The 25,670-nt window shown below is 38.0% G+C and overlaps 1 protein-coding gene across 1 annotated transcript in view; it reads right to left on the reverse strand.

Moving 5' to 3' along the window:
• Positions 1–1,236: 1,236 nt before the first annotated feature.
• Positions 1,237–25,670, reverse strand: part of LOC580517 (protein virilizer homolog) — a gene marked incomplete in the record, with an annotated part of 33,823 nt that continues 9,389 nt past the window's right edge. The window contains 25 exon segments of the mRNA XM_030975595.1: positions 1,237–3,316; positions 6,444–6,788; positions 7,877–7,982; positions 8,412–8,529; positions 8,953–9,113; positions 10,131–10,207; positions 11,016–11,128; positions 11,748–11,999; positions 12,673–12,973; positions 13,523–13,755; positions 14,154–14,259; positions 14,741–14,902; positions 15,726–15,798; positions 15,801–15,924; positions 16,519–16,655; positions 18,041–18,212; positions 19,735–19,881; positions 20,409–20,494; positions 20,829–21,020; positions 21,448–21,597; positions 22,158–22,310; positions 22,313–22,516; positions 23,320–23,432; positions 24,313–24,416; positions 25,059–25,259. Of these exon segments, the coding sequence (XP_030831455.1) occupies positions 3,229–3,316; positions 6,444–6,788; positions 7,877–7,982; positions 8,412–8,529; positions 8,953–9,113; positions 10,131–10,207; positions 11,016–11,128; positions 11,748–11,999; positions 12,673–12,973; positions 13,523–13,755; positions 14,154–14,259; positions 14,741–14,902; positions 15,726–15,798; positions 15,801–15,924; positions 16,519–16,655; positions 18,041–18,212; positions 19,735–19,881; positions 20,409–20,494; positions 20,829–21,020; positions 21,448–21,597; positions 22,158–22,310; positions 22,313–22,516; positions 23,320–23,432; positions 24,313–24,416; positions 25,059–25,259 (3,918 nt within the window).

The following is a 25,670-nucleotide window of genomic DNA, read 5'->3' on the forward strand; positions in this document are numbered from 1 at the left end:
TATTTAAGGTGCTATATTTTACTGTCAGTGTAATTTCTCTTCTCCCTTTTTCTTATTTACCTTATTTCTGTGACACCGCATAACACCCTAGATAAGTCCCCCCCCCCCCCTTCCCTTATTCAAAATTAATATTTCCATAATGCGTTTATTGCTATATTTTTTTCTCAAAACTTTAACATGATTTTTCCCCTAGCCACCCTAGAAAGTTTGTTTGGCTTCGTCCTTCTTCAACTAATTTTTTTCCTAAAAAATATATATCATCTGGCTTTCGCCTTGATCTTGAAGTTCTGGTGAAATATCTGCCAGGTCACGTGACATTACCCTGGGCATTGCGCAATAGTGTACGTGCTTGATATGACGGATATGCAACTTGCTTGCTCAGGAAATGAACGTGCCTATCCCTTCCTCTTCTCCTTTCTTCCACCCCCCCCCCCCTCTCATATCTCTCTTTCTCACAATTTCTTTCTTTATCTCGCTCTTTCTTGCTCATTTTCTCTCTTTCTCTCGTTCCCTTTCTATCTCTCTCTCTCACAATTTCTTTCTTTATCTTGCTCTTTTTTCTCTTTCTTGCTCATTTTCTCTCGCTCCCTTTCTATCTCTCTCTCTCTCTCTCTCTCACACACACACAATTTCTTTCTTTATCTCGCTCTTTCTTGCTCATTTTCTCTCGCTCCCTTTCTATCTCTCACAATTTCTTTCTTTATCTCACTCTTTCTTGCTCATTTTCTCTCGCTCCCTTTCTATCTCTCTCTCCCCCTCTCTCACACACACAATTTCTTTCTTTATCTCGCTCTTTCTTGCTCATTTTCTCTCGCTCCCTTTCTATCTCTCTCTCTCTCTCTCTCTCTCTCTCTCTCTCACACACAATTTCTTTCTTTATCTCGCTCTTTCTTGCTCATTTTCTCTCGCTCCCTTTCTATCTCTCACAATTTCTTTCTTTATCTCACTTTTTTCTTTCTTGCTCATTTTCTCTCTCGCACTCTCTCTCTCTCTCTTTATCTCTCTCTCTCTCTCTCTCTCTCTTTATCTCTCTCTCTTCCCCCAACTCCTTTCTTATTATCACTCTGATTAATCCCTGTCTTTCTCTTTCTCAATCAAACATTGTCCATTTCTATTTCTCTTCCACTCTCTTTCTGTTTCTCTTTTCCTCATGTTTTCCTTTTTTCCTCTCTCTCTTCATATCTATTGATAAACTGTAACAGGGCAAGCAAGAAAATGAAAGAAAGACAATAAAAGTGAAGGTCTGAAGTCTTATAAATGGATCAAAGTAACGTGATGATAGAGAGAAAAACAAAGATAGCTGTCAGAAGGAGTGAGAGAAAGAACAACAGAGGTTTTAAAATGTTTTAGTGGCCAAGGGGAATGTACAGACACAAAGTGAAATGGGAGAATGATGGGAGGTGGAGAGATAGAGAGAGTATGAATCAGATATAGATATATGACGGAATAAAATACAGAGAGAAAAGATAAAAGAAAATTAAAAATGATTCAAACTAAACAAGAAAATAACTTAATCAAGAAGCAGGAGTAACATCCAAGTATCAAGAAGAAACTAAATTTGGAAGATAAAAATATTACTAATAGTCTTTGCCCCGTGAAATTAAGTATCGTCTCATGTAGACCAGAGCTTTGAATTACATGTTTCCCACAAAACCACAACTACCACACTTTGAACAAAATACTGTAATCTTTTTAGGTTACATGAAAAAAATTGTAGATTTAATTCATCATCAAGATTATTTACAAAATAATCACAATTAAAGTACCAACATTATAAAGAGCTCCTGAAGCAAGTTTTGTACACATGGAGCAGCTATCTTTGCTTAACAAAATGAAATAAACTCAAACAAAATCATGAGATTGAGATAGCTACATCACATCACCAATGCAAGGTTTTTGGGCATATGTGTGTTAAAAATAAAGGATTTCAAACACAAAAAATAGTCAGATGCATGCACCAGAATTACATAACAAACAATTGAATCTACTGGTCCTTTCTCTTTGAGAAACTCTGTTAAACATGTAAGGGGAGCAATGGGGGTGATTATGAGACACTGCCAGCTGTGGCACTGTAAAAGGATGTCAGAACAAAAATTCAGAGTTTACATTATTAAATTTTCAGAGTGAAATTATTATCATGAGTGAAGAATGCAGACGGAAATGTTAAGGATGATCTTTGCTCTGACCTTTGCTATGTTAAACCAATGGAGAAAAGATTTTCTGTAATAATTAGCAAATTAATCAAATAATTCAATTCAATTCAATATATGAGCCTGATGGCATTTTTTTGCTGAATGCCTCCATCATTTTGAAATTCCTGTCAATCCTATGAACATGTGGGCAAGTCCCGGGTATTTCTTCCCAGATGCTACCAATATCACCACAGTCTTTCGTAAACCCAATAATGCTATTAAGTTGATAGCCCTATTAGAGCATTGATCGAGCCACACCGATCAGACCAAATACCACGTAAACTGACATTTGCGATTTCTACTTGCGTTTTTCTTCTCATTGATTGTTGTTAGCGTATGTGACAGCAAATGATCAAATAACTTTGATTTACCACTTAGGGACAAACAATTTAGTTATGATATTTTAATTGTAGTGTATTGGATGGACATACATTTAATGACTAGCATGATTTACACTCATGATTCAAGCATATGTCTATGTTAACCACTTGACCACAATACAGGCAGCAGTGTAGAGAGGCCTACTCTTAAATTCAGAAGATTAAAAACCATTTATTTAGCATATTTTATACAACAAACACAGGAGGTAGGCATCTCGTTACAAAGCAGGACTCACAATAAGTTTGAAATTTATTCATAGTGGATGATTGGCATGGGCGTTTCCCAGTTTTTACACATGTGTACTGTTTAAAGCAGAGTGTATAACATAGCCACATCTTCTTCAAGACTTTCCTCATTCATAGGGGGTTTCCGATTTACTGACATTGGTTAATAATCATGTACATCTTGCTCACTAATCTTGCAGAATAATATAAGCCAACAGAAGCAAATTGTCATTTTTAAGGACCGTCCTTGAGTTTGCTGATCTATCAAGTGAAGGATCGGCTGTATCTGACTTGGTTCTCTCTGCATTGATCATCTCTGAGAATTGTCATTTGAGTTTCTTGATCTTTTAAGTGATCAAGGGATCGACTGTGTCTGCCTTGGTCCTCTTTGCAAATGATCATCTTTTAGAATTGTCTTTGAGTTTGTTGATCTATCTGGTGAAAGATCGGCTGTGTCTGCCTTGGTTCTCTCGGCTACCACCCATCCTGTTTCCTCGCATCGGCTTGGGGGTCAGAAACCTTTAATGGAGAGAAAAAAGGAGATGAGAAAAAGAGAAATGAAGAGATTTGTAAATCATTACTTCTTTATACAGGCCAAATAGCTCCTAGTTATGCACGGTTAAGTAGACAATGATTAATAGGTGTATGCATCAGTGGATTAAATAATGGTCTTGAAATCACAAGCTCCTGGTTTTGCTCAGTGAACTGGTGCTTTTGAGGGAGGCATCAAGCTTTAATTATCTATTCCTTTGTATCGATAGGACTTGGATACAGGGGCCTTTTAAGATAGAACTAGGTATAAGCGTGCACAGGGAGGCCATAACCAATGGTAGTTATCTTTGGTGAATACTCTGGGAAATTTGTGAAAATAACACTCTGGCAAATTCAAAACTACTTTAAAGGTAAAGACCAGTTATGGTCATGCGATTGCATTGTGAAAGAAACGTTGTGGAATCGATCAGAAAAGGTTGATCATCTAGCATCTAGCATCTGCAAGGTTCTGGAATCATCAAAATGATAAGAAATTTGGCCCATTCTTCGTAAAGTTACAAGCACTATACACAGAAAGATGTATATGGGACTACCCTATATCTCTCACAGACCATGAGAGAAACAAATTTACCAAATATATGAATTAGTAGGCGGTTTCCCGGCAAATGTTTTATCATCATGTATTAGTCAAAACATATTCTTTCACATGATTGGTAATGAGAGCTTCCATTTCATTTTTTGAAATTGGGGCTTTTCCAATACTGGTCTTTACCTTTAAGATATAACTAGGTATAAGCGTGCACAGGGAGGCATTAACCACTGGTAGTTATCTTTGGTGAATACTCTGGGAAATTTGTGAAAATAACACTCTGGCAAATTCAAAACTACTTTAACAAGTAAATCTGAAATAGTTATACTTGAACATGTGTTTTTGAGGCGGCTGGAACAAAAAATACTGCTTGGAGATAAGTATCAAAGAAATGTACAGGTGAAAGTCCTTAATGAGGAACAGTATATTGGATGATTGTTGCTGTACCAATGAAAGACATTGAAAGACTGGCTTGGTTTTGAACCCTGAATCACCAAGACATGACTCATTTCTCAAACCACTGCATTACCCTGACATTCAACTTTGTTATGACCACATTATCTATTTTCATTATCTAATTCTTTCACCACCCCTCTTGCTTACTCATGGTTTTAAAAAAAGGTTATCTTTGGCACTGGCCCAGCTATGAAAATCCCCATCAGAGAAAACATTTCAAAACACATGAATGATTCGATCTCTATGTGCTTCATGTTGCAGACGCAAGAGTATATTTATTACCTATTCCTTTATGTAGGATTTAAAGCCATGGGCATTTGAAGATATCATTATCAGCTTTCTGAGTGCACAGAAAAAACAGGCATTAATCAATGGTGGTGATTTACGGTGGAGATTCTCTATTTGGTATTTTGGTGAATACTCTAGCAAAAGAGTGAAAATGACACTTGAAATAATTCAAAACTAATTCAGCAAGTAAATCTGAACAGAAAGATTAAAGAGTCATGCTTGCAGATAAATATCAAAGAAACTTACATATAAAAGACCTAAGTGATGGACTAGATACTGGAGTATTGCTACTCTCTCCATGGCAACTGGTTATAAACTGATTTGGTTTTGAACCCTGAATCGTTCATACCAAATCCTATTCTAAAACCACTTCACTGGTATGCCATTCATACTTTTTATGATCACATTATCTATTTCTATCATCCACTTCCTTCACCACCCCTCTTGCTTACTCATGGTTTAAAAAATAAGTTATCTTTGGCACTAGCCCAGCTATGAAAATCCCCATCAGAGAAAACATTTCAAAACACACGAATGATGTGATCTTTATGTGCTTCATGTTGCAGACTTCAGAGTAGATTTATTACCTATTCCTTTATGAAGGATTTAAAGCCATGGGGATTTGAAGATATAATTATCAGCTTTCAGAGTGCACAGGGAAAAAAGGTACAAACCAATGGTGGAAATCTTTGGTCAAGATTATCTATTTTGCTCTGTTGAATACTCTAGCAAATTGTAAAAATTACAGTACTTCAGCCAGTAAATCTGAACATGTGTATTGGCTGAAAACACAATGATAAAAAAGAGTCATGCTTGCAGAAACGTACATGCAAGAGACCTAGGTGACAGACTAAATACTGGGGTATTGCTGCTCTACCTACGGCAGCTGGTTATAAACTGACTTGGTTTTGAACCCTGAATCTTTCATACCAAAACCAATTCTAAAACTACTGCACTTTTCTGCAGTTTATACTTTTTTTGACCACATTATCTCTTTCTATCATCCACTTCTTCCACCACGTCTCTTGCTAACTCACAGTTTAAAATAAAAGTTATCTTTGGCACTGGCCAAGCTATGAAAATCCCCATCAGTGAAAACATTTCATAACACATGAATGATGCGATCTCTATGTGCCTCATGTTGCAGATGTAAGGTTATTGCAGGTTTTTTACCCAGGGTCACACAGATGTTCATTTTGATATCAAGAATACCCAAGTTTATACATAGACCTCTATAACAGGTGATTGGGTTTCATGACTCAACTTGGTACCTAATGTGCATATGTCCTTCTGGTCACTAAAGAAGCAGAATGCCTGTTTTTATGTATTCAGGCTGATGACAAGAAATGTTATAATGTTCATTTATTTATAAGATCTCATTCCAAATTATTTGTTTAACTGGTGACTACTCTAGAGAATCGTGGCCAACTTAATTCAAATGCTCTATGTATAATGTTACAGCATATCCTATTGTGTCATAGGGTAAATTTGAATGTACTTGTAATATAACCAGAATGAATGATTTAAATATTGACTCTGTTTTCTTCACTTAATGATATCAGCATTTGGAGAGTTGTTATTAGAGTATAAATTGTGATTTCCAACATTTTTTGTGTATTTTGTTGTTTAATACTGAAATAATGCAGCGCCTGTTCTGCCTCAATTGAGAATTTGAATCCTTTCAGTATGTACACATGTAACTACAACATTGTATCGTCTACTTGGAACCAGAAGGACATTAATTCCATGTAAACTTATACCAGTTAATGCCCTTCTGGCTCCAAACAGACAATATGACTATATGTATATATCAGTCCTTACCTGCTACCACCATCCATGCCTCCCCATCTCTCTCCTCCTTGAGAGCTGCTAGGTCGGTACCCCCTTCCTCCTCCTCCTCCTCCCCCACCACCTGCACCTCGGCGGAGGCTGAAGGGTACCCTAGACATGCCCCCACTACCACCACCACCACCACCCCTTCCTCCTCCTCCTGCTCCTCCTCCTTCTCCTCCTCCTCTACCTCCTCCACCTCCTCCTCCTCTCATTCCTCCACCACCCCTGGGGCCACCGTGGGGTTGGTACCCCCGGTCATGACCCCCTCCGCTCCGATTGTAAGGTTGGTCTCGTTGTCCCATACGATTGTCTGGTCCACCACCATCAGAACGGCTAGTACAGGGGAATAACATTGTAAAAAAGATAATGTAGTTGGATGAAAGATGGATTTTTCTTTGGGCTCCCATGTGATAATGTAATATACTTTAAATCTTTCCATTATTTCTTTTATCTTTAAACCACTCTAAAATCTTTAATGTAGTATGTAATAACACAACTACGACTTGTTGACATAAGCATGTGCAAGAAAACATATGGTGGTCGTGTCAACTTTTTAAAACTTTCAACAAATGGTATCATTTTGAATTGCGCAATAGATCCAAACTTCCCACCAGTAAGTATGTAACTACATGTATCTGTTTTTCCTCAACATACATGTATTTGTAACATTAACATTTGTATCCCTCAGTCCTTGCTCGAGTTGCGAAACTACAGGATTGACATTGTTGAACTAATGTAGATTCTACCTTGGAAAGAACGATACTAAATTGGGATGAGATTTACATCTGAAGTTTTTAAAAAAATTATTAAAAAAAAACTTTTAAAAAAAGCCAGAGTAGTAGGTCAAGGTACGATTTTCTCAATGCACCATGTTTGTATATTTAAAATACATGTTGTTTCAAGAGCACCCAAATATTTTCCAATTTATCTCTCCATGTTTTCACAATAATTTGACCTATTTTACAATGTATATATTTGGGCTATTAAAATCATCACTGAAATTGTGGCCACAGTTTTCTTTTACAGAAAGAACATCAATTCAAAGTATGAACAGGTCTTACAAATCTCATTTAGAAATAAAAATCGATGAAGTAATCCAATTTTAAGAAATTTGGATTTTCATTATTTTGACATAGCCGATGGTATAAATTTTGCAAAATTTCCTACAATATTTCTATGATTCAGCTGCACAAGAGTGTTATTTATTTTCTCCTACAACCTTTGCCCAAACCAAAGATTCAATGTCTTTGAACTGGATGAAGAAAAGATCGCCATACAAGTCAAATTGTCAGCACTACAAAAATCTAGGACAGATAGTGTGTTGTGCCTAATCTACCAACTTCATGGGATTCAAGTCATGTCTACAGTGCTGGGTCCTAGAAAAACCCATGATTTGATGCTAATGATACCAGAAGACTCACTTTCTTTGGGGGAATCCCCTAGGTCCACCACCTTCAAAGGGTCCTCTCTGCTGGCGGTTGACCCATTGACCTCGGCCACGCCCTCCTCCACGTCCCATCGGGTTACCTGCAAAACACACACCACAGAGTTCAGAGGTCAGCTCAAAGAAATATGCCTGAAATAATATCCTTGATTTACTTTATCACATGCAACCTAGTTAGAATGTCTACCAAAAAGCATCTTAATAAAACATGAATTCTGCTGCATTATTTAAAATGGATTTATTGTTTTATTGTTTTTCTTACTGGGGTTTGTCCTATTGAGCAGTGTAAAGACACCATTTCGTTTCATAAAACTGTGCAAGTACAAGTTCGCCAACATACCACTGAAACGTGTGGTTATTCAATACATGCATTTAAATTGATCACCGGTTTGGTGAAGCGTTGCCATTGTTAAAACGGTCAGTGCGTAGTCACACGGATATATCGATTCGAAAAAGACGTAACACACACAGCATCCTCTTGGATGAAGGATCGATGCACACCAATATCTTACCATCGTCTCTTCTGTAATTTGGTCCATTCCAAGAGCCTTGGTTGTTATGGAAACCACCTCTGCCTCCTCGCATCCCACCCCTCTGAAAATCACCTCGAACGTTCCTTCCTGGTGGGCCCTATTAGATACAAAATATGATGAAAAACATCATACGATATAAGTGCATTTAAATATACATGTGCTTCATAATTACATTACTGTGCGCTGATAATGGCTGCTGGAGCTAAAGCTTGGGTAATAATTTCAAAAGCTCTTTGGAAGTGCATAGAGATGTTATTTCATAACGAATTATGCGCTATACAAGAACTGAATATTATCATTTTTATTATCATTTTTATTATTATTATACTAACGAAAAATAAACTTCCATCAACACAACTGAACAAACTCATTGCATTTATCTAACTTCATTCCTTTTTGTTCATCTTTCTCAAGTCGATTGCTCATACTCTCTGTGATTTGCCTCTTACTGTTAAAAGGCTAATAATTAGATAGTAACAATCTCAAAAGTCTAGTTTCTGATCGAAACGATTGCTCATACTCTCTGTGATTTCTGTTGTTGTTGGTTGCCACCATCATTCTCTGCGCACATGAAGTCATCGACGTGCATAGAGGGCGGTCTACTGGTGTTCTGAGCACGCTGTCTGAACAGATCGTATCCTCCACGCCCCCGGCGACCAAAGTCCGGCCTCCCATAGCCTCCTGATAGCGTAACAAAATAAAATGTTAGAATTGTACCAGTTTCAGTTAGCCTGGTGGTGTCCTTTCATTGTCATATAGCACAGTAGAGGTGTTGTGGCCCAGTGGATCAGTTTCTATATTGTGAACCACAAAGTACAGGGTTCAAATCCCTGTCACAGCATTAAAGTCCTTTGGCAAGACATTCATCTACATTTGCCACACTTTACCCAGGTGAGGCAAGTGGGTACCTAGTCATACAAGACTCCACTGTTATTACTATCACTATCATACGACTGCCGTGGGTACGAAGTTCTACAGAACATGTGCCCGCAACACATGCTCCACTGCCAATTTCCTGAACTAACCCAATTCCTAACTCCAATCATTGACCAGAACTATACCGATCATTGAAACTAACCCTAAGTCTAACATTAAATCCATCTGCAACACTTACCATATCCCTAGATTTTCGACAAAATAAAAACTGCTGTAAATGATGCCAGAGTAAACTTTAGGTAACTGGGTACATTGGAGACATGCTGAACAATAGGTAGGATTTAACATGCTTTCGTCCGAGTAATAATAATGGAGCACCGCGAGCAGCAGAGTGCCAGACATGAGCGCTATACAAGACTCTACTATTAGTATCATTATTATCATACGATAACCATGGGTAACCAAACTTAACTAACCAAATCCATAACTCCAATACTGGAACAAAACTATACTTAGCCCTAAGCATATCCTTAAATCCATTTGCCAACACTAACCATACCCTGCAGCAAATGATGCCGCAGTAAACTTCAGGGTACTAGGTACAAACTCAGTAATCTATTAGTTAATTGGAGACATGCTGAACAATAGTAAGGATTACATTTTTTTTTTAGTGTATATGACCAACAACAGTTCAATGGGAGATTTCATCTATGTATCTTGGTCTTGTATTACAACAAATGCCTTCTCATTGATGTCCTTAGTGTGCTCTTCAATGTAAGGAATAATTTTGTGACTACTAGTAGATGTCAGACTAATACATACTGTGTGATCTACGGATTGCACCGGCACCTTTGTTCCCTGTACTGAATGTTAGAGGGTTGTAACGTCTGTTCAGGCCCCTGCAAACAAAACAATTATGAAAACAATTTAATAAACTAGTACATACTGGCCAAACTATAACAACAATAACAAAATGAAACCTGCACTAAAGCCTTGTTCAGATATGAAGAGCAAAAAAAAAAAGATTAAAAAAAAAAAATTGCATAAAAGGTAACATGCTTCACATTTCTGAATCTTATAACATACGGCGTGTTTCTATCTAAAGCCATTATCCGGTTAATGGCCAATAAGGGATAAATTTTTCCTAATAGATACACACTTTATCCGGCATTATCCGGATAATGCCGGGGAGAGTGATGACGCGTTCACTGGCAAAATTATCCTTCTTTAGAAGGATAATGCAGGGGAAGCTAACCGGATAACGCAAGTAGAACCACACCCCGTTCCGATTGAGTGCACATACCGGGGAGAAACCGGAAATCGGAGTGATCACGTGATCAGAATATTTTAACCCTACGCGCGCGACACTACAATCACAGGTTGACCTAGCAGTCCCACAATACTTTGCGGTGACCTTAGCCAGAGTTCGATGAACTTTTTCATGGCCTTTTTCCTGGCTAGATCGGAGCAGTGTATTTTATCCGGATAATGCACGTAGATATAAACTGCCCTTCCCTGGCATTATACGCTTTCTTCAACCGGATAAATTCAGTATAACTAATAGAAACACGCTGATAGAGCTGAGTGAATACATGAGGACCATTGTTGCATGCAGATGCCTTTAATATACACTTAAAACAATGTAGTATTGTTTTTTGAGGGCGGTGATTTACCGTGTAACATCTGGACAAAGATCATGTGACATACCTCTTCTTTTTATCAGGTGACACATCTTCCACACCAAGTCCCTTAGCAAGCTCCGATTGAAGGTCAAAGTTTGGCAATAGTTTGGCCCTGATCTCCTCCAGGTCACAGCGAGCCTGCACATCGGACAAAATGGGGTTCGTCAGAAGAAGTATGATTAAGCCTAGTTCTCTATGGCATGCATAAAGTGTCTATGCTGTCTACTAGAATATTCAAACGAAGATATTTTTACACCATATTTACACTAATCTGTCTAAAAAATCTCAAACAAAAGACGTTTTATATAGGAAGACTAGATAGATACTAAAATTTATGGACTTAATTACAAAAAATCGGGCTTAGTCTTCTTAATCAACTCAGTAAATTTTTCTTTTAAAAGAAGCAAAAAAAATGTAGGAAAAAAAATGGATGGATATTTTCAAACAAACCTAAAAATTGTAAAGTAGTACATATAACAGCTATTGATTGTTTGCTTTTTTTTGCACTGTAACAAACTATATACACAACATAAAGTAGTACATATAACAGCTATTGATTGTTTGCTTTTTTTTGCACTGTAACAAACTATATACACAACATAAAGTAGTACATATAACAGCTATTGATTGTTTGCTTTTTTTTGCACTGTAACAAACTATATACACAACATGATGCAAAATTTGAATCTACCAGAGAAAAATGAGGTCTGGAAAGCAGTGAGGACAAACCTTTTCTTCAGTGAATATCAGTTCTTACCATTTCTGGCTCTGTATCCAGCTCATCAAGGGAAGGTAGACCCAACCACATCCCTGTGGTCACTCTCTCGTCATCGTCCTCGGTCACGTAGAAGACAAGACGGCCGTTGAACTGCTCATGGAGACCCATACTGTCAGGTAGCATGGTGTACAGTGGGTTTGGTACCTTGGTTTCAGGGCTGTCTAAGGCTTGAAGGAGAGAGCTGACTGTGTCCAGGAGGTGCTCCATGGTCTCATCATGCTTACAGCAATCCTGAGTTTAATAACAAGACAGGAAAGGAGCGTTTCATTTTACCAAATGAAAATATAAATTATATATGATCGACCATGTGTATTGTTCCCTGATTAAACATAGATTATTAGTAAAACAATCTGAAATATGTATCAAGAATATCTTTATGAATGACATTGGAACATAACTGAGATCAAATCCTTTAGTTTACGTCGTTTTAAAATCTCTTCAACAATACTATGCTTCATTTCCTCTGCAAAGTTGACTTCCGATGTTCATCAAAGCATGTTCATCAAACCTTTTTTTTGTTTGTTTGTTCGTTTGTTAACTCCTAAAAAACTCCTAATTTTCCTACTGTATCCTCCACTCTGGCATTCTCAACATCCCTCCCGCAGCACTGTTAGCAAAACCATCTATCTGTGCATTGTCGAGATTCGACTTTGAATGCCAGTTTTCAAATTTTCAGATCAGTTTTGTTGTTGCTATTATTGTTATTATTATTGTTGTATTTTCTTTGTATCCTCGAATGTATGTATATATTGTTTATGTTGCTTGTATACGTATGTCACTCGCCAGTGGAGGACGAATTTCTGCATTTTTTAAAATCAGACAATAAATTATCTTGCATCTTGAATCTTGAAGCTTGAATCTATCTAACACACAAGCCATCTCCAAAAACCCTGAGACTACATACCACCAGGATCTTCTCCAGCCTCCTGAGGGGGTGCGCTGCATCTTCCGACCACCTGAGAGACTCTCCAAGCTCCCTCACATCCATGGCCAGCGTCCTGTACCCTCCAGCTACCCCTCCTGCAGCTCCTCCCCCTTCCTCCCCCATGCTGGCTGTCTCCTGGTCTCCCTCCCTGGTGAGCAGGAGGTGGAGCAGGTCCAGGGTGTTGGACAGGGTGGAGAGGTAGTCGGAGCTCTCCCTGCTGAAGGCCTCCGTAAGACGGCCAAGGAGGCTGTGGAAGGCTCCCGGTCTCTTGTCCAATGAGCTGCATTTCGCACGCAAAGAAAAGTGTATAACACCTTGAAACAGTGGCTGGTTCTCAAAAGGATCTCTGTTAACAGACTTTGACACAATGGAATTTAAAATCCATGCAGATAGCGAAGAAATTTCATTAAAATTTCATCTCCAGAATACATGTACAGGGCCCCGTATTATAAAGAGTTATGATTGATTAAAACACGATGATCCATAGATTTACGTTTAATATTAACCTTACGATCAATCGAAAGGCTTTATAATACATGGCCCTGGTGTATTGGGTGAATAATATTTAAAGCCAACAAGCAATCAATCTCATAATTTCCTTATAATTCAGAGAAATCAAGAGGTTTTTTACTGCTAAATATATAAGCCACAGTAACAGTACATTTGGATTTATAAGGCACCATTTATGCAGCAACATATTCCAGAAAAAGTAGTCATGGTTCCACAAGTGACATCCCCATCCTTTTACGCTCAATGTTACAGCAAGGGCTACTTATGACGGGCAAGAATCCTGACATGTTCCCAGACTCTGAGAGAACTCTGACCCTACCTCTTGAGGTGAAAGAATCCATAGTTATGATCCAGGAGCATGGTGAGCATGCGTAGAGCCGGGAGGATGCTGGCGTAGGAGTGGTTAGGACTGGTCACGTGATCCAGCAGGGCTCCGCAGACCATCTCCATGTGGTCTCTAGAGGGCAGGCTACAGGCTAGATGTTCACTCATCAACATGGTCTCCGAGGACATGAGGGTGATCTCAGGGTCGCACAGAGACTGCAAGAAGGTCTGCCAAGAGTGAAGACATTTCCAGAAATTTAATCATACCTCGCTCACCTCCCTTTCTCTTTTCTACTCCCTTTTCTTTCCCTTTCTATTCTTTTTCAAGTCATTTTAGCATTACATAATACAATGTCGTTTAAAAAAGAGACCACTATAGTTCAAATGAAGACAGAAACGCTGCATACAAGTGAAATTTAGTTTGAAGAAAAACAAAGATAAGGAAATGGCAACATGTGCTTTATCTAACTTTCAGTGAAATCTTTTCTTTCAATTATAATACATAGGTAGAGAATAGATAAACATAATGCATAGACCAAAAAGTCAAGAAATTTGACACATAGTAATGATCATTTTCTTTCCAGTTCCTCTATCCAATAGTTTCTTATTTAATCTTCTCTACTTACCACAATGCACTCTTGGGCCTGTTGGTGACTGGATGCTCTAGATGGCTCGTTCAGTAACGTCAGTAACCGTGGCAACACACCGACAAACTGCTCATCAGCCTTTGCACTGTCCAAGACAAATTCATGTCGAAATAAGACAACACATTATGATTTATCAGAAACTTTTTATTTTTCCTTGGGGGGTGGGAGGTGGTTTGTTGTTTGTTCTCCTGATAAACTGTACTAACATTTCTTTGAGCAAGGTAACATGAACTACTTTTCCCTTATTTCTCTGAATTCTATATATAGCTACCAAGTGTAATAATGAAACATTCAGAGTTTTAGAGAACTGGGAGAAAGTCTCAATGAGAAAGGTTCTCAGTTGTAAATATTTGTGAAAATGTCCAGACCACAGATGTTGTCTATCAAAAGTATTGTCCAATGTTGGCAATTTCTTCAGAATTTACTGTTTTCATCAAGTTGTCCCTAAATTGTCTACATTTTTCTGGCCTAACCTACCCCACAGTTCATAATGATTACACAATAACAATTTTTTTTTTTGAAGTCTTCTAAAAATGCCTCATTGCAAGTACTCAAAATTGCCATACCTGGATCTTGAAAGCTGAAGGAATGCTGCCTTGATGGCCGGTTGAGAGATGAGATAGACCAAGAGAGTAAGAACTCTAGTAGCATCGGCATTACACGGTCTTTCTTTACTACTACCCTCATCTCTAGGTTCCAGGCACGACAACAAGGCCTGGAGATAAGACCTGGAACAGATAGACAAACATAATAAACAGAGACAGAGTGAGTGAAATGTCTGTGGGGGGGGGGGGGGACTGAGAACAAATTGAGACAAACAGTAAGATATGAGAAAAGGATCACTGAGTCGAAAACAGGAAATTGTTAAGGGTGCTTATCAGCATTAAAAATACTCTCTAATTTCGATACTTGCAATATCCATTTGTTACACATATCAAGAACTTCAAAATGAACCAAGAATGATCAAAAGGGCATCTTCATGTTATCCTCGATAACATCATCTATAATTTTTGTCCCTACGTAAAATAACAAAATCAGTTAGGGAATATCATAATGCACCACAATATATAATGGGCAGTTATGCTACATCAAAAGCAGTTTCCTCAGTACGTGCTTAAGCAATAAATTCTCCGCTGTCAGTTGCCTACAATACCTGAATTCCTAACTTCAGCAATGGGCCCAAACTAAACCTAACCCTATCCCTAAACCTAATCTATTGCCTAATCACAACATAATCATAGCTTTACTTTAACAAAACAAAGCCTAACTGCTCAAGATGGCGATCTCCTGCGTTCTGAAATTGATCTCTTTAGTTCAATGAAAAATATATACAAATATCTGTTATACTCATTTGTATGATTTGTATTATGGTTATTGTATAATATTATTAAACATGATTTGCTATGTATGTACTACTTATGTGAAAATGTATAACCTTGTATTTGTTGTTTGAAAGCAGAAATAAAATCAATCAAACAAACAAGCCTGCCAGGGCAAATGTCACTGGATCCGAATGTCGCTAGAGCAAGCATCAAATCACCCCAAACTAACCTGATGACCACCAGAGCTGTTGAGCCAGCCAGATCAGCCAGCTGGCAGCTGAACCTCCTCAGGAAATGTTGAAGGGCGGGGAGCTGGAGAGGGATAGCTCCCCCAGGATCTTCTGGATGGAGGCAGTCTCCGAGTGGAGATGAAGGCTCCACAGGCGACGCAGGTTCAGAGCCTGCTGCACCTCCAATTCAGACAAACTCTGTGTGTGAGAAGTAGGAGAGGAGATTTTAGTAATCTGAAGACGCAGCAGTTACAAGACTTAAGTAATCTTAAAAAGGCCAGGTTGTTTTGGCGCTCTCTCTAAGCCTTAGGAGGGAGAGGGGGAGATTCCACCCCATCCCCTAGGATCTTGGCCAAGAAGAATTAACAAAGAATTCTGAAAATTGACATTTTCTATTGAATATGCACATGCAATTGTATATACATATAGGGTTTGTGAATTATCGGTAATTAACTATTTACATGTTCTGACATTGACGATTCTGCATTGTGTACAATGCATGTGGAAAGACATGTGCAGGTAAGTCAAAATTGTATCAATTTGGGATTAAACGCATGCGTAGGACTCTAGGCCATAAAGTCATGAAAGCTTGTGGCACAAAAAAAGAATACATCCTGAAACATATCACGGCATGCGTCCGGGGGTGGATTCTGCCACCTCCTCCTCCTTCCAGACAGGATCTTGATAAGTGTATTTGCAGCATCAAGTCTTTCAAACCCAACCTGATGTCTTCTTTATTGTATAATATGGTCATAGCTTTTTGCGTGATGGCTTCCAGAGTGAATGACATACCTCTTGTGTCTGCATGGGTAACGGGAGTGGCAGCAATTCAGACAGGAGTTGTAAACCACCAATAAAGGCAAAGGGGGCGGAGGGGACGTACTCCAACAACGTGTGCAACATCCTGGTCCAACAGCTCTTGGCAATGTCTGCAGATAGAAAGGGAGAATGTTGTCAAATATTTGTCAGAAATTTGTCAGAAAAAAATTTACTTCTTGAGTTAGCAATAGTAATGCTCATGTTGCGCTCATATTACCCGTAAAGGAAATATAGTACTCTCACTTTAACTTGAAGTATCCAATCATAAATGTTTCATATAGCTAGGGACCAGCCCCACACAAGACTTAATTGTTCTTTCTTGCTGGTTCCTCATTCCTATATATATTTGTATTTTATGTTTGTCTTTCGTTATGTTATTTGTATGTTCTTTACTTATCTGTAAATATCAATGTTATAATCATGTATGTTTTTATATGACGAATGAAATAAAATGAAATTAAATGAAAATGTTTCACATTCATCTCAGAGCTAGAGTTTTGATATATTCTCAGTGCACAGCATAAAATCATAACTCCACCATGAGACTTTAAGATTGGACTTTTACACCTTTCTTTACAAAATTAAGCCCTCTGATTCAATGGAAATACAGTAATTTCACTTTAAACCCGAAGTATCCAATCATAAATATATCACATTCATCTCAGAGTTAGAATTTCGATATATATTCTCAGTGCACAGCATAAAATCATAACTCTACCATGAGATTTTATAATTGACTTTTACACCTTTCTTTATAAAATAAGGCCCTCCGATTCAGGGCACAGTTGGATCTGAGTGATCCTAACTTGGGATGATCACCAAAAAACTTCTAGGACACAAGCTTCAGTTTCGATTGCATACACTAACTGAATTTGCAACTTCATCTTAGATCAAACACCATACCGGACTCTTCTCCTTACCCTACACCTTCCATAAACCCAAGAGCAAACCTAACCCTACATCTTGAATTAAATAAAGCCTGTAGCAATTGTCATCAGAGCATTTGTCAGAGCATAAACAGGAATCTATAGTTGCAGCACATGCAGTATAAAAACTTGATACTAATATGTCATTAAAGTGTACCAATCATCAAAAAGCATACTGTTCTCTGTGTGTTTAGGGGTTCCCTGTGGCTATACTTTATACAAAGAAATTAGCTTAAAATATTACTCCTATATTAAGAGATACTGCAGTTTTAAAAAACTCTTGATTAACATAAAACCGACTTGGGGTAACCTACTTGCCTATTTGTATAGAATACGGCCCTCATGGAACCCACATCCTACTTGGTTCCATGAACAAGGTGCGAGGTTTTATGTGTTCTACTCCATATCTTCTTCATACTACTTATCCGTTGGCCTATAGAATGCTGGGAAAAAGCTTTAGGGGTTGATTTGATAAATTCTAGCTGTACAAAAACGATTTCTTGGGGGGTGTTTGGTACGCTGTAATTCCTGTAAGTCATTTCCATGTACAGACTTAAGGGATGTCCTACCTGCTTCCGTCTGCTCCTTGATCTCACCCATTGGCTTGGTGAAGGTCATGAGAATGTCAACGATACCATTCTGGATCTCGGACGCCGTGTTGCTAAGGATACCGCTGGTAGGAGCAGAGCAGATGACTGTGTGCAGGAGAAGCAGGTTATTCACCAAGCGTTCATCACAGTACTGCATGGATGAGAGAGATGCACAAGAATGAAAGAAAAAACATTGTTAAGAACTGAATTATTCATACCCCGTGTAAATTTGATGTTTTTTGTGTCTTTCGTAACTCAAGAATGAAAGGTGGACTAGTTGATTAAGGCATTTTTTAATACTTTGAGGTGTAGGCTTTAAAGATGAAGTTGAGTTCTGGTCATGCGATTGCATTGTGAAAGAAACGGTGTGGAATTGATCAGAAAAGCTTTATCATCTAGCATATAAGTATTCGTGTGTATTGCAAGGTTCTGGAATCATCAAAACGATAAGAAGTTTGGCCAAGTTTTGGTAAAGTTACAAGCACTGTACACAGAAGGATGTATATGGGACTACACTAACACATGGCATAAAAATCTGTCCTGATTTGTATCATGTTACATGCCATATTTAGAATATGAAGGCATTTGAAGAGCCATGCTTTTTAGGGAACATATTTTATCTGATGTTCTTCCACCCTTGCATAATAACAGTGATAACGCTCACAAATTATTTTTCACCTCTTCCCAGAACTCAAACTTCTCTTTAATATGTCACATTCTCAAGAAACATAAATTGGGACAATCAATTTTTCACATAATTAAAAAGTTGGTAAGGGTATGAAAAATTTAGTTGTTTACTGTACGATATCAGACAGGCAAATAAATTCTATAGGTATGTATTAATTTGTATTAGTATACACTTTTATTGGGATTTCATATCAATGGTTATAATTTCATTAATTTTCATTGAAGTTTTTTACTAATTTTTATTAGAATAGCAGTTTAACAATGTCTGCGAAACAGGCAGAGGGGTAATTTCAAAGAATATATACATTGTTTCTGAATTCACAAAGCAAGCGTAGATTAAAGAGAAATAAAAGAAGTCTGTAAATATAACTGATAATGCAAACAATATCAAATATGCAAATGGATTGATATTGGAGTACATATTTATTTTTTGTTGGTACACTTTAAATGTGTCCATCAATTTATACATTAGGTACACCAGTATGTATCACAAATGTAAACAAAACAACATTCCATTACCATTTAAGGACAAAAACACATATTTTGACTGTTTAAAGGTAAAGACTAGTTATGGTCATGTGATTGCATTGTGAAAGAAACGTTGTGGAATCGATCAGAAAAGGTTGATCATCTAGCATCTAGCATCTGCAAGGTTCTGGAATCATCAAAATGATAAGAAATTTGGCCCATTCTTCGTAAAGTTACAAGCACTATACACAGAAAGATGTATATGGGACTACCCTATATCTCTCACAGACCATGAGAGAAACAAATTTACCAAATATATGAATTAATAGGTGGTTTCCCGGCAAATTTTGTATCATCATGTATTAGTCAAAACATATTTGGTAATGAGAGCTTCCATTTAATTTTTTGAAATTGGGGCGTTTCCAATACTGGTCTTTACCTTTAAGATCGCTATTAGACACAAAGATCATCTACACATCACTTGTTATAGTCCCACATATTGTCATTTAGTGACATACCTGGGTATCCTTGTACTCCAGTAACTGTGTCAGCATGCCTTTGACGAGTCGTAATAGACACAGCACCATACTCTCCAGCATGTGGGTGTGGCCACTAGCAAGGCTGATTCCTTGTTGCCATGGGCGCAGCATGTAGTCGGATACTTTCTGCAAGTATGAGAGGTACGGAGAAGCATTCATAAAACACAGGATCTCTAAAAACTATTAAGTATAATCAGAAAACATCATACCAACAGTATTAACAGGAAAGGGGCAAAATTTCAAAGGCATTATTAAACAGCAATTCCTGTATATAAAACTGAATGACTTGGATAATAACTTTTCCCTAACAAGAATTTATATTTTGTAATCACTAGATAATGTATAATGCAAGCTGTAAGAAAATAAGTTCATTGTATGTTCGCTAATTTAAAAATTAAAGCCAATAAGTGGAAGGCAATCCAAATAATGTACTCTGCCAATATGAGACAGCAAGGAAGAATATATGAAGAAGGTTTAAAAAACATTTTGAAAATGATCACAAACTACTAGGAGAGATTCTGACTGTGCACTGTATGAATTCATATTTGATAGAGAAACATGATTAACTGAAAGTCACTGAATGCATCATGCTTGGTCATGGAGATGTTTATTATTTTACTGTGTAGATTTGAAAAGGGACAGGATGTTCATACCTTCATACAGGTGGTGAATGCAGAGAGAGCTCCCGATGTAAAGACTTGCATCGTGGCAACCTTGTACTTTAAATCCACTTGAAGACCTGGGTAAAGGCAAAAGAGGGAGGTAAAGCAGGATATGAATATGTTAAGAAAAAAAATCCTAGTCTTTCCTACTTCCTCTTTTTCTATTTCTCCCCCCCTCCCTCCCTCCCTCCTCCCTTTCTTTATCCATCTGTCTCCTTCTTGTCTCTGATTGTCAACCAATCTCTCTCTATCTCTATTCCTATCACAATCTTTAGCTCACTTTCTCTCCATCTTCCTACATTTTTTGTAACATTCATTTATTCTCAACTTTTTTTTAAATACAATTCTAATTTTCTCCATTGTCTCATATTCCAAACAACACTAAAAAGTCATGAAGAAAAAAAATGATACCTTTTTCGGCCATGACCTTCGGTGGGCAGACGACGTGCTGCAGTGTCCTGAGACACGTCAGAATGCCAGGAGCTGTATTGGTAAGGTTACTTGTCATCTGAGTCATGTTGAGGTTGAGGTATTCAGTCATGTTGCTGATACAGCTAGCATCGATCTTGATGGTCTTCAGAGGCTCCACCCACTTATGGACGACTGAGCCAGGGAGAGAAGGAACATAAAACAAATATTGTGATCAACCTTAATGATCGTGCATTCTTTATTAATCCCCAATTCGTGGAAGAATCAGCCTGTTCGTATTCAAACAGAAATCATTGATGCTGTTTATGTTGTAATGGCAATCAGTCAAGAGCTGACTATAATCACCAACGCCTTTCTTTTTAATATTAATTTCCTTATTTCTCTTTTTCTTTCTTTTTGAAATATATAATGGGGATAACAGTATACAAAATGATGGGCTTCTCTCTCTTTTTTTCTTCTCCCTTTTCCAATCCTATAACCATAGCAACATTTATATCTTGCACATATTCATCCCAGCCGATGCTCCAGGAGATCACAAAGTAGCATTATCACCCTGGCTCTTAACATTGTTAGAGTTAAGAAGGAGAATTCTGTAACTTACTGTGTTCCTCTGTGCAGCTTTCCAAGAGGGCAGAGACATTCTTGTGCATGAATGGAATGTCTTCAGAGTACTGTACAATGAGCGTGAGCAGCTGGGCTGCATAGCCATAGGTTGCAGTCTTCTTGCTTGTCAGCAGGACTTTCTCATCTCCTGTCAAATTAGATTTAGACATAAATGATTGTGTTAAAATTAATTTCGATTTTATTCTGGATGATTTCTACTATCGGCTAATGAGGAAAGCCTTTTACAGGACCTCAGGTTTTTTAGTGATCCCCAGACATTACTTTAATAGTCTGATTTTGATTGCATTCTGTATTCTTGTCTTGTATGTCATTGTTATTCTCTTTAGATTTCTAAAAGATAAAGTGAAATGAAAAAATATAAAAATTAGAAAAAGATGATAGCTTACTGCTCCACATTTGAGTTGTTGCAAATTAAAAAGTTTTGAGGCTAAATGCCTTACTGCCAAGTGAGTTTGAAAGAAAGAGACGATGAGATGATAAGGCAGGAGCAGAATCAAAGAGTGTTTAGGTGTAAGAGAAAAGGAAACACAAGCCGAATTCAGGAGAAGTGGAAATAGAGGCAAAGAGAGATAGAAGGTAGATACAGGTATCATGCTTCTCAAAAACTTAGAGAAATGCGCTCTCCCCTCCCCCTCCCCCCCCCAAAAAAAAAATTAAGAACAGCTTTTGTTTAAATCAAATTCTCACCTGTGTCTCTTGTCTCCATGAGATGCGCTAGCGGCAGGAGACATTCCAAGTTATCAGCCATGCAGAACACCCTAGCCAGGGCCTGCCTACCATGAGGGCTACTCCCTGCCATCATGTACGCCCTGCTCAACGCCCCCAGTATCCCCTCGTTCTCGACCCGGGTCAGAAGGTCATTGGAGGTCGTACGATGCTGCTGATAAGGTCAATGTAATGTAGTGTGCTTTGGGTGTAGACCAGGCGGAGACCTAGCTGGTGCAGGCTGGTCTCAAATTCAGTGGATTCCTCATCGCCATAGTTACTGGTGAGTGATTGGAAGAGGGCCTTGCAGGTTTCTACTTCGCTGAACATGTAGAGGAGGCCTGTTTGAAGGTGACGCAATTTCAATGCAAAATTTTCAAGAATGCATTTTTCTTCCTGACACAACTATTTACTTAATATAAAGTGGGTTTTATTTTGCTTTTGAAAATATAAAAAATCCTTAAACACAAAATAGATGCACTTATTTTTGTCTGCTAGGGGTGATTTTATTTGTGATTTCTGCTCAAAACAATATATCATCAGAGTTTGACACTTGCCTTTAATACTGATTTAATGATTACTGGCAGAGCCACTAGGATATTTGCTGTAAATCAAAGGACTTCTGATTTTCATAATTAGTATTACCCACTTCTGCTCCTCCTATTCCTCCTCCTGATATCTCTACATCCACTTACATCACTTCTCTCACTATCACTTCATCTAGATACACTGATCACAAGAATGATGTTGGTCTTTTGTTTTAAAGGGATGCTGCAATTATAATTAGAAACCTTTAGGTCAGTCAGGAACCCATGACTTATACAAGCCGGCAGCCTGTCTGTTTATCAAGATATTTTTTATTGGAAATCAAAATTTCAAAAAACGTTTTCTTAACGGTTTTTAAAAACACTAGTCTATTGGGAAAAATCAGTATGGCAAAACTGGTCACTCAAAGATTTTATATTTTTGAGGCACTTCATGATCATTTTGAAGCGCAATTTACGGCTTCAATATAACAACACATCATAGACACTGATAACGCGTAGGGCAATGCATCTCAAATTAACATTGTTAAACGATGCCTTTAATGTTCATATCGATAATGCTGATGGTGTCCTAGTACGGTCACGAATGTTCTTCTTACCTGGCCAATGGTCAAGCATGTCACTCAGGATCTCACTGATGATACTACTCAACGTCTCATTGGATGAAGTGACAGGACAGGAGAGCAGGAGAAGCAGACTCTCCAAGAGATTCCTGGAATTGGAAGAAGAACAACAAAAAAATCTCCATTTGAATTAAGGTGCTCATTTCAATTGGATTGGCTCCAGTAAATATCAATTAGATACCTCTATGAAGCGCATAGAGACATTATATAATGCGCTATACACGAACCAAATATTATTATTTTTATACTGAAAAATCATATATAACATAAACACTACAACTATTTCTTTACACATATTCAGGCTGGGCATAAGTGGGGAAGGAAATGAACTGGAAAGGTTACTTTTAATGATTATAAAAACATGGACAAGACCAAACCAAAGATTTAAAGGGGGGGTTGCAGCAGGAAGAGAGGGAGGAAACCAGCAAAAATGGAAAATGCATAAATAAATAAATAATTATTCATAAATTAGTCTAATACCATTTACATGGTGAAATATAATGTGTACAAGTACAAGTAGGTCACATCTATCCAATAATGTTGCTAAGCCTTAGCCATTGTCTAATGGGGTGTTGCAAGAAAGTTGGGATTGATCGCAAGTTGCAAAATTTGCAACTGATATTTGCAATCGATTGCAACTCAAACGCCCCACTAGTCTCCTTAATTTCCGAGGAGTTGTTAGGATTAAGTTTATCAATTAGATTAAGTTACTTAGATCTAGCTTTTATTTTATCTCTCTCTCTCTCTTATTAATGGGGCGTTGCAAAAAAGTCGACTTGCGATCAATTGCAAATTTGCAATTAATTGCAAGACTAACGCTTGATTTTGGGGATTTGCAATCGATTGAAACTTTATTGCAACACCCCATAAGTGCACCTTACAGTTATTGGAATTGTGGGACTGAGACAGGACAGATTCATTCTTGAACAGGTGGGACTGAACATGAACAAATGTAAGCACTGACCATACCTGTGTTTGAACATGTGACACATGACAGGCCATGGATCCGGTGCCGGTGGGCTGTTGATAGTCACTGAGGTGGGGAAAAGTGGTAGCTTGGTTTGAGGCTGCATCTGAATGCAATAGAAAAAAAACAATTTAAAGGTGAAAAATAAGTTTAGAAATGCATATTGAAGGAATCATTGGCAGATGGGCATATCTAAAACACAATGGCAATCTAAACATTGTGTATTTGTTAAAAGCCAGAAAGGCATTAAATTTGTGTTAAATGTCATGACTCGGCACATGATATGAGCTGTTGTTCTGTCTTTTACTGTACTAAATATGAACGAGTGCATTTCTTAGCTCTCTCGGTAACAGGCTTACCTTTCCTTTCAATGATGGGCGATTATGTGCAATGTGTCCCGTATGACATATGTCTTTGTTTATTACACACACTTCATCCAAAAATGCTGAACCTCTTAGTGTTATCCAATGAATATGGCTCTTTCTTGTACCCATATTAATTGTCATAGTCATATCAACAGAGGTTTTTTTCACGGATGAAATATGTGGATATATGTCATATGTTGAACAAGACACGTTGCACCAAATTTCCATAATTTGTATTAAAAATGAGAACAATGTAATCGTATATTTAGAAGGGCTGTGTCACTTGAGTGATATGTGTTGCAAAAATCTCTTCTAAAACAGTTTTCTTAACCATGTGGAGATGAAAGAGGCGATCTATCTCACACTCATTAGTTTACACCTACAATTGTTTGAGGGGCAGTCCGGATGATCTTGAGCAGCTCGCTGAGCAGCCCCATGACCTTGTCGACATCACCACAGCTGATCGACGTTGCATCCCCATCCATCCTCTCCTCATCCAGACTGCTGGCGTCGACGGTATCGATGGTCTCCTCAACCGTCTCCGTCGGAGTCTTCGCATCGCCCTCTTCGGCATTCTCTTCGTTTCCCGATAGGCACCTGGCTCCATCTCTGCGTCTGGAGCAGGCACTCGATCCGCGATGCTGGAACATAAACAAAACATATGTGATTTGTCTTCTAGGACTCTCTCTCTCCACAATGTCAAAACAAGGGGTCCTGCTATATCTCTCAAAAAGGTTTTTTTTTCTTAGAAAAGTCAATACAACCTAGATGACTGTCAGTGTGGAGCCATGGTGAAAACCTGAACCATTTAGACAACACTCTACGATAAAAAAGTGAAGATCATACAGAAAGAGCAACTATTAATTGAAACAGGCTCAACGGGTTAAAGTCATTAAACACCTGAACAAGTGTTTTATAGCAGCCTCTGAAGGGTTTTTCTGTGGCCAATGCTGCACTGACCTTAAAAACATAAAATGCAGGTCTGCTGTAGTCTA

This window comes from Strongylocentrotus purpuratus, unplaced genomic scaffold, assembly GCF_000002235.5.
Source record: "Strongylocentrotus purpuratus isolate Spur 01 unplaced genomic scaffold, Spur_5.0 spur5_scaffold_8, whole genome shotgun sequence".
Taxonomy (NCBI): domain Eukaryota; kingdom Metazoa; phylum Echinodermata; class Echinoidea; order Camarodonta; family Strongylocentrotidae; genus Strongylocentrotus; species Strongylocentrotus purpuratus.